Genomic DNA, 9,744 nt, shown 5'->3' with positions numbered 1-9,744 from the left:
CTCTGGCAGCTGCGTTGTGTCACTCCAGAGTCAGTGGGCAGAGCTGAGCCCCCAGCATGGCACTGATGCCGACATGGGCTTGGGGCTCAGCGAGGTGCCCCAGGGGGTGTGGGCATCCGGAGCCTGCTGACAGGTTGGGTGCTGGCTGCCTCTCCCAAACCCCTCTAGCATGTGAGTGCTGAGCTGCTGCTGAGCCCAACCTGATGTGTCAGCGGGAGTTGAGTTCAGAAAACATGCTAAGTTTATGGTGGGGGCCACCGAAGTCACAAGTAGCTGTGTGGGTCCAAAGCTCACACTGAGCAGGCCAGGTAAACCTAAACAGGTTTATGTGGACTCTCCCAGTTCCTGTTGCGAATGCAGGCTCAAGGGAGATGGAGACGAGGCAAAATCTTGCCTCCCCGAGCCCCCAGACCCTTCCCCCAGTGGGACCGGCAGCTCCTGGGCCGAGGGGTCTGGTCCCTGACTTTAGCTCACACAGTTGGCAACACCATTCTTAGCAAATGCCCTCGCTTCTCCATCGGTGCCCCTTTCTGCTGGGAAGGAAACAGTGGCTTATGTCATGCTGTTCAGGTGAAGCTTAGTGTTCGTGGTGAGGAATCTTACTGGGAGTTCCAGGCACACACGAGAGGCTTTGGCTGAAACAGGTTTCTTCCTGGTGCTTTGGTGGGAGAAATGGTGAGGCAAGACTGGGGACCAAATATGAATACATGTTTTCTCTTCCTTTGGAGCCCTTGCCCTTTTCTCTCCAGTCTTCCCCCTTTGCGGCCAAAGCCATAGTGATGACTAAGGTAGGCCTCGGAAGTTCCCGCTGTAGCCATCCAGGCCCGTGGCGGCTGCAAGAGACAATGTCAGGTCTTCCCTTGTGTTTGAAGCAGCACTGCTCTGAGGGTGGCCTTCCCTAGAGAACTGGGAGTTTGGGCTCTTGCTTCTCTGAGAAGTCTTTCTCATTGGACTGGGCTGGGCACATCTGTGGGCCTGTTTCAGCAGTTAATGGGACGAGAGGCTCTGATCTGCGTCCCTCATACCCAGCCAACCCCCACTTTCTATGGGCGTCTGAGACCAGCCTCTCTCCTTTCTGCCTCATGAAAGCCAACACTGTTCAGCTGCCCAACCTCGCCACAGCTGTGCCCAGCCAGCAGCGGGGACAGGACCGATGGCCCCAAGCTGTGGGACAAAGCCAGTGCTGATGCCCAGCCCTCACCCCAGGGAAGATGAGCTGCGCACACAAGAGTGAGAGGCTGCACACAGCTAGGATTAACACGATTTATTTTATTATCAGTCTTACAAGTTGCTGAGGTTGGGCAAAGCCAGGATGGTAACTCAAATCCCAAGCACTTTTGACTAGTGACAACCTAATTAGCAAGCCCGTTACTGAGCAGAGGGCAGTGGAGGGCACCCCAGGAACCACAGCCCCCGTAGCAATGTTAAAAACCCCTTCCCAGAGGTACCCAGGCCCTTACCAGCCAGGAGTCCACTCCCTTGGCTCTTAGTACCCACCAGTCCCCTTTAGAGAAGGCACACGGGCCTCCTGAGGCACCAAGGAGGCAAGGTGGGCTGGGCAGACTGCAAGGCTGGGGCTTTCCCCCGAGGCCGGTCTCCATACACACAGCAGTCATACCACTGGAAAGGTGGCCACCCACCCGCTCCCTAGGGTGTGGCTGCTGCTGATTCTCTTTTCTTCCCAAATTATCAACTGTTACCTAGTTACAATGTGAAAGAGGGAACAGGCACTTACTTAGGACCCAAGGTGGGCGGTAAACCCCTTTTTCTACCCTGGTAACAGCTCCAGCCTTCCTGGGGCTACATTGATTTAAAAAATGGGATCAAAGCCCAGGGAGCCTCCCTCTCACATCCACCACCTGTCTTCCACGTTCCACAGCCACGGTGACTATCCCGTGTGACTACTGAGTTAGGTGTCTCTCCCATTAGCCAACTCTGGGCAGGGCAGTGGACCTGGGCTGGGGACGGGGGGCACCAGTAACAAAGCAGGGCTCGGGGTGGGGCTGCGGCTCCAGGCCCAGCTCGGCCCAGCCTCACCAGCTTTGGTCTAGGTTACTGAATGGCACCTGCCCACCCGCCTTGTGTTGAGAGCTTGAGTGTTAGAGGGGAAAAGGGTGGGCAGAAAAGAGGGACAGTTATTTTACAAGTTTCTAAAAAGTTACAGGAAAGTTAACTTTGAGTAAAAAACATCTTCAAACAAAGATCAAGCAGAGAGTGTGTTTCCCCCTCCCCCCTGCCCTTCTAAAGAGTGAGGGGCACGTGACGGGTGGTGAGAACACTTAGTAGATGGTGCAGGACTGAAAGGCACCCCCCCTGCGGCTGCCCTGTGTGGGCACAGGTTTGCCCTTCCCGTAGTACCCCGTGAAGATGGCCCTGACCTTCAGCTTCTTGGCCAGGTTCAGCATCCAGCGCCCGTGGCCCATGGAGAAGAGCTTGCCCCGGGTTAGCTCACCCACCTCCTCACCTCGGCTGCCCCCCTTCTCCTGCCGCACAATCTCCAGGAGGTCAATGCCCGTCTGCACGGCCTCCACGTCATCCGCGCAGCCTAGGGTGACGTGAGCGCGGCTCCCCCGGGGCAGGCTGTCCGAGGGAGACAGCTTGTCCACGTCATTTGGCCACAATGGCAGCTCCTGCTCGCTCAGCTCCACCTGGGCTCCTGTCGTCTTGGGCGTCACAAAGAGGGCAGAAATGGTCAGTGTGAAGGCCTTGGAGTAAGACTTCTTCACCACCTGCGGAGAGGAAGGAGAGGACCATGCTAGAGGAGGTGGCCTCCGGAAAGGACAGCTGCCAAAGGTAGGTCTAACAGGTGAGCACAACTGAGCAGAGCTGTTTCGTAAAGGCATGTCACCCACAAACACCCACAACATGCAGCCTGCGTGGTGGTGGGGTGTCTTTCCACTGACACTGTTCGGGCTGATGTGAAAAAACAAAGGTGCCAGAGAGGCAGGGGTTAAAAGCCAGACTTCCTGAGTTCAGACCCTAGGTCCCCCTAACTAGCTGCAGGGCTGTGAGCAAGCTGTTGAACCTCTTGCATTGGCCTATTGACCTGTAAAATGGGGATGACACGAACTCACCTCTGTGTGAGGATTAAAGGAGTGACTGGGTGAAGAGCTTAGGACAGTGGCGGCACATTAACAAGTGCTGCTGTCGCTACTGCTCTGCTCCCCTGATAACAGGCAGCCAGGCCGTAGCCTGGAGGGCAGGGCAAGGTGAGAAATAAATGCCCTAGAGCAAAATCGCTTGGTTTCCATAAAATCTGATGGCAACATCTAGTTATATCTGATTCTCTGAGAAAGCCCATCTCTCATTTGACCTTAAAAGCTTCTCCATTTTTGCTTACTATCCTTTGTCCCAATGGTATCTAACACATAATAGGTGCTTAACACATATTGCTAAATGAAGGAATGGTCAGAGATGGTGACAGAGGTGTTACACACTCATTCATGCAGTTATGCTAGGTGCTAGGAATACATAGGTGAACCGAAATGGAAAATGCTCCCCCTCGGGGAGCTCCCATTGAATGGGAAGAGACCAATGACCACAGGAAACTGGCTGCATTAACCTAGACCGAAGTGGGGGGAGATAGGGGGAGGGTTAGGAAAGGCCTTGCTGAGAAGGCGGCCTCAAGGAGGCTAGAGACAGCTAAGTGCATCCAGGCAACAGGTCGCTGGTTCAGGGGCTGTGGGCAAGGATACCAGCTGAGAGGCGGGAGGGTCTGGTACCCCTAAGCCCATAAGCCCCACTATCCCTGGATACTCCCTACTCTGGGGAAGGCCAGGCCTCAGACCTGGGGACAGGGACTCCTAGCCTTTGGGACTGAACACAGGCTTACACAGGCCAGAGCAGGAGCCTGTTGCCAACCAGTATTCTCTATCAATCTACGGAAGATGGCGCGGGCCTGGGGACGGATGTGCCACCACAGGATGGTGGCACTGCAGGACGGCTTCCCCAGAGAGGGCACCCAAGGTCTGTAATGAAGCCACCCTGCGGGGTGAGCTGGAGCTGCTGTCTGGCTTCTGGTCCCTGTCTTACCCCAGTGCCCACTTACAGGACCCTGCCCCTCCCCAACTCAGCTGGTGTCCCTGAGGGGGCACTCACATCCTGCTGGGCATACTCGTCTGCCCCCGCGGCCTTCCCGTAGTCACAGAATTTGGTTGTGCAGTGCAGTACACCCGGGGGTCTCTTCCCAAAGTAGGTGACCAGGTCAATCTTCTCCCTGGGCTCATCGCCAGAGACAACTGCAGGGAGAGAGAGAGAATGGGGTCAGCAGGGCAGGAGAGCAGGGGCGTCCCAACATCTATCACCAAGACCACTGAGGCACAGAGGCAAAACAAAACGGGCATTAAACATCAATAATTGAGCAATCCACTAACTATCCATTAGTTGGTCAAATGAATCGCAACCGCAGAGCTATAAAAAGGTGCTTAAATTCGCTCGCTTTATGTTCTGCAGGTTTTTACATCTCTTCCCCAGACCTGAAAACTAAAGCACTTTAACCCCAGGGTAGCCAGTATAAGCTGAGGGCATCTGAGATTCACCAGCAGCACATCTACAAGGTGGAATCCACAAGTCATGAAAAGCGGGGTAAAAGAAGCAAGCCGGGAACCATGTGGTAAATGGAAGGAGCCAGAAAAGCATAATTAACATCCCAGCCCACTTATAAGCCTTTTGGGGTTTTGGTGGGGTATTTTTTTTTTTAAGCTTTTATTTAAGTGTGTTTTACCAGGACCCATCAGCTCCAAGTCAAGTAGCTGTTTCAATCTAGTTGTGGAGGGCGCAGCTCACACTGGCCCATGTGGGGATCGAAACAGCAACCCTGGTGTTACAAGCATTGCGCTCTAACCAACTGAGCTAAAGGCCATCCCTGCATTTATAAGCCTTTTGACCAGGGGTAAGTGATGGACCCTTAACTGTCAAGTACAACAATTAGGGTGGCCATCCCAGTTTTACTACAACCACCTGGGTGACTATTACTAGCACCCCATTTCAGTCAGGGGCCTACCTTGGTGGCGGAGAGCCCATATAAAGCCTGGGATATAATGGATCTTGGCATATAATGAGATGACATCATGTGGCTGGTAGACAGGACGATGTGTGGAGTAGCTGTAATTTCAATTTCCAGACTCCAAGCCTTGTGGCTAGCTTCGGAGTCACTAGGTTTCCCACTGATTCCCAGAATCAAGTCCCTGTGAGGACCTCACTCACTCTCCACAGTGGGGGGAGGGAGGCCCCCATTCAGAGCAGGCCTTGTTCTTGGCCCACTGCACTTCTGCTGTATCCCAGGCAGAAAAGGATTCCAGTTTTTAATGTTTAGCTTCAAGAGACAGTCACTCTCCAGGGCAGAGCCACCAGCTCTAGTTTGCTTTTGTCTCAAGCTATTCACAGGTACAGGGCTCACACCTGGCCAGTGTCACTGCAGGCTCCACTGTTCCCTGGTCCCTCAACATTCAAGCTCTAGAAGCTAAGTAAAGAGTTCTCTGAGAACACGTACAGGAGTAAGTTACCTGCCTCTGAGCAGTACAAACATGGTAGGGGTGGGGGGGATTTCAAGTATGAAGATGACCTAAAATTTGGAGAACTAGAAACGGGTTAAAGGAACAGATGGATTAGTGGGTGTCATCCCCAATAAGCCACTGCAGGTGAAAGGGCCACCAGGGTCCTCCTTATCCAAACCTAACCCATCACTGGGGCAAACAGCCCTTGATAGGATGGAACCCTGGGGAGGCCCCTGCTGCCATCGTCAGCGTCCAGGCTCTCACTATGGCTTTAGGCAAATCCCATATCCCTTCTGGGCCTGTTTTCCCAGCTGCAAAATGAAATTTTTCTCGGAACCATGGGACGCCAGAGGAGGTGCCCTGGGTAGCCCAATGCCTGGGAACCATCCCCAGTGAAGTCACAATAGTTCTAGTTGGGTTTTTGTAGCTCAGGATTCTGTAGAATATTTAATTTTAGAAAATGGTTCTGCTAAAAACTGTTCAAAAACATTGGACCAGATTCTCCAAGGATATATGAAATGTTGACATTTGTCTGTTATAACAGTGATTTGTTTTTCCCACCTCCAAGAAGGGTCAGTGGTCTAGATTCAGACAGGGAGAAGGGAACTGGGGCGAAGAGGGCAGGAAGCAAGGGTGCAGCAGAAGCGAAGGTGCTTGGGGGAATGCCTCTCCCCATATCCCACTGTGCTCCCACTAGTGACCCATGGCAACCTCAGCCTCATACCGGGTGAGCTTCCACCTGCTTCCTCACTTTGAAGACCATGGTCCTGTGCATGAAGCACCTTGTGCCCAACAAGGGGGACTTATGAATGAGGCTAACGGACCCCGTCTTGCCCGCCCCGCCACCTACAGTGTCGCAGCTCCTTCTTGAAGGCCTTGTGGTTCCCCAGCTCATCCAGGAAGGCTTGGCCGGCTTTGCGGAGGCTCTCGGAACTCTTCTTGGTCAGGAACCAGCCGAAGTAGAGTGGCAGGAAGTCCTTCTCCAGGCCAGGCTTCAGCTTCTTCAGCTCGTCGACCGACAGCTGCCAATGGCTCTTCTCCTTGAGCTGGGCACAGTCCAGCCGCCATGCTGTCTTGGGCTCCACCAGCACCACCTGGTACTGGTACTGGTCAGCCATGTCAAAGAGCTGCTCCAGCCGCTCCCGCTCATGGTTGGTGTCATCCAGCACAAGGACTCGGATGTCCCGGCGGCAGCAGTCAGCCAGTTCCTTGTCCAGCCGCTTGTACTCCTCAGAGAAGCCTCCTCGAGCAGGGATAATCTTGTAAGCGTCGGCAGACACCATCTTGGTGCTGTCACGGTACCTGTCCGTGATGACCTGAGCCAGAGTCGACTTGCCGCTCCCTGGCAGGCCACGCAGGATGAAGAGCGTCTTGCACTCTTGCAATGTGCTCACCGTCTCCTCATCCTGCAGGAAGGGAAACTGCATCTCAGGCTTGTCCTTGGCCCCTGAGGATGACATCTTGCGGAAGAAGATCTTGGGCAGGAATGTGTGGCTCTTTCGAGAGAAGCCTCTATTCTGTGGTGAGGAGGGGAAGAGCAGATGTCAACCAAGTCACTTGTGGCCACTTTGCCCCCTTGTGTCTGGCCTCGTTCTTACCCGGCACCCCTGCCTGGAGCCCTCCAGCCCTGATTTAGAGGCACGCTGGGTGTTGGGGGAGCCTTTCAAGCTGTGGAATGGTGGACTTTCTCTCCGTCTGGCCTTCCATACGGACTGCTTCTGGTTGTGCAGCTGGGAGAGCGAGCCTGAGCTTTCCTAAACTCTTACTTTCCTCTATTAGAGCTGTACACCTAAGGATCAACTCACTGCTGCCACCTCTAAAGGAAAATGTGCTGGAAGTGCATGCAGGGAGAACCTGAAGGCTGTGGTTCTAGAGCAGACCCCCTAACTTTTATATTTTGGGCATCTGTTAAGTAAGAATGACCTCTTTGAAGGTAGAGGTTTTATGTCTGGGTAAAGCCACAGCTGCCCTGGCTCTGTGTGTGCAGAGGAGGGGAGGGTGGAGAAGAGTTACCCAAAGACTTCCTTCCCCCAACAATGGCAGCAACAGATAATACTCTCTTGTCTAGGATCGGGGGACAATGGACCCACAGAAGGGCTGGTGGGGGGCAGGGAAGGAGAGAGCTGGACAAAGGGCCTTTCACCACGCATGCCACCTCCTCCTCTGCCCTCGGCCCCCCACAAAGTACTGGTCTTTGTGCCTGCCCCAGGACTGGGCGGTACTGGGCACCTGAGTTCAGAGTCTAGCTCTACCCACCACTTTGCTGTGTGTCGGCAGCACCTGTCTGAGTCACTTGTTTTCTTGCCTGCTAAAAGCCCCAAGTATTTACTGTAAACCTTCTCTTCTACACTGGGTTCCACCTCCCGTCAGCACCCTGAGAGCTGAGCTGGCACACACTGTTTTCAGGCAAGGCCCCCATAGCAGGGAAAGGCGAGGAACGCCTGCCCGGCGCGGGCACCAGCTCGGGCCCCGCATGCCACCTGGTCTGCACCTCCAGTCTGCTCCCCGATTCCCCCGCCCCGACGTCTCCTACCTCAGGGCTGCAGCGCACTGCCAAGAAAGCCTCAACTCAACTCCGGAACCTTGGGGCCTCGTTTGCATGCCACTTCCTCCCGAAAATCCCCCAAAACTCTGGTTTACCCACTGCTGGGCCCGCTCCCTCGCCTCCCGGCCTTCCCGCGCCTGCTCACCATGATGGGGAGGGGGCGCCGCCGTCGCCGCCTTCGCAGGCACTGGCTCTCCGGGGCCGCCCGCCTGAGCGGAGGGACACGGAGTGAAACGATGACGCGACCCCCCGCCGGGCGGCCTTACATAGCCCGGGGGACGCGGGGGCGGATCGCGCTTGTGCTCGCGTGGGCCAGGGTCTGGGCGGGCCGGGGCGCGCCCGCTCTGCGCAGGCGCGGCAAATCGAAAAGCGAAACTGACCGAGCGCTGGGGAAATCGGCCCGCGCCGCCGGCCGCCTGGGGAGTGCACACCTGCGGCGCACCTGTGCGGGGCAGAGCCGGCGCCCGCGGGGCGTGTGGGGAGGGGCTTGGCCCGCCGCTTTTTTTTCTTGTAGGAAAAGTCACCCTTCCCCGATTCTGCGCCGGAATTAGGATAAAGCAAGGGAGGCAAGGTCGTATCTTGAATTTTTGCCATTTTATTCCTCAAGGGTATTTGCATTATTTTTTTGTTGCAAGATAAAATACTGTTTATCTTGCTTACTGAGTTTTTTGGAGACCTGTGAAATGTTGTAACTGAAATTCCCCACTTGCTTCACCCTAGTCCAGGCCCTGTCCCAGCCCTGCCGGGAATTGTGGGGACGGAGCCAATGGCCAAAGGGAGAGATGAACAACCATAGTGAAATCCTAACTCATCCTCTGAGGCAGCTGCCACTTCCTCTGAAGCCGCTGAAAGCTCCATGGATTTTGGAGAGCTTCCTGTGTACCAAGTGCTGTGCTAAGGACTCATACTGAAACAGGGCCCGGTTGGGGCCCCCAGAAAGGAGGCCTTGCAATGTCTGTGGCCTTGCCGCTGCCTGCCCTTGAGTTTAACAATTGATCAAGCCCCTCCCTGTGGTTTGAGCTCGGAATATCCCCCCAGTTCCCTGTTTTAGGTAATTACCCTGAAACTTATGCTTGCTTACTAGTCACAATGCCCCCCATGCTTGCCGATTATAATCTTTAGGGCCTAGCATTCTTTCCAGGTTACTGTCATCACGCTCGTGGGTTGATGACCACATTGGAGAGCCACATCACCAGAGGGAAGGCTCCATGCAGACCCCCCGAACTATTACAAGCCCCTGGAGGAATGTCCAGATTTTCCCTTAAATACCCCAGGCTAGTCTGAGAATGTTAAGGCAGTTTTTAGAGGTGTTAACCCGCTGCCTTCTCAGACCATCGGTGTTCTGATAATAAATGCTTAGTCTATGACCCAACTCCTGTGTCAGTCTATTGGCTGAGCAGTGCAGGCAGCACGAACCCCGGGGACTCATTTGGCCTCCGGTTTCAATACAGTCCTCACAGAAACGCCTGAGGCAGGTACCCCATTCTAGGAGGAGGATATAACCTTAGGAGCCTGACTTACTTGACTGTACCTGCAGAGGTGGCGCAGGTGAACCAGCTGCATCTCCTAAACCCAGGCTCCTCCCCCTTCTTGGGCAGGAACCTTTTTTCTCCTGGGCTCGTAGAGCGTGGTGCCCATGTCAGTGCCAGCATTCATTTCATTCTGCTTTCGGGGCTTAGAGGTTTACAAGGAGGTCTCCCTCAC

At 54.7% G+C, this 9,744-nt stretch overlaps 1 protein-coding gene across 2 annotated transcripts; it reads right to left on the bottom strand.

The window, feature by feature from the left end:
• Positions 1-1,249: 1,249 nt before the first annotated feature.
• On the bottom strand, positions 1,250-8,386 carry CNP (2'',3''-cyclic nucleotide 3'' phosphodiesterase). Of its 2 annotated transcripts, none has more exons than XM_081028238.1 (4): positions 8,186-8,386; positions 6,346-7,012; positions 4,099-4,238; positions 1,250-2,729 (listed from the first exon to the last, which is right to left on the bottom strand). In XM_081028238.1, the coding sequence occupies exons 1-4, from the start codon at positions 8,186-8,188 to the stop codon at positions 2,280-2,282; spliced, it is 1,260 nt and encodes a 419-aa protein (XP_080884364.1). In that variant the 5' UTR covers positions 8,189-8,386; the 3' UTR covers positions 1,250-2,279. The 2 variants fall into 2 exon arrangements, with proteins under 2 accessions (XP_080884364.1, XP_080884365.1); XM_081028239.1 differs by lacking the exon at positions 8,186-8,386 and adding an exon at positions 8,029-8,151.
• Positions 8,387-9,744: the final 1,358 nt, after the last annotated feature.

The sequence above is a fragment of the Rhinolophus hipposideros genome, assembly GCF_964194185.1.
Source record: "Rhinolophus hipposideros genome assembly, chromosome: 20".
Lineage (NCBI taxonomy): Eukaryota > Metazoa > Chordata > Mammalia > Chiroptera > Rhinolophidae > Rhinolophus > Rhinolophus hipposideros.
Note: the sequence above shows the minus strand (reverse complement) of the source record. Positions and strands in the feature narration are given on the sequence as shown.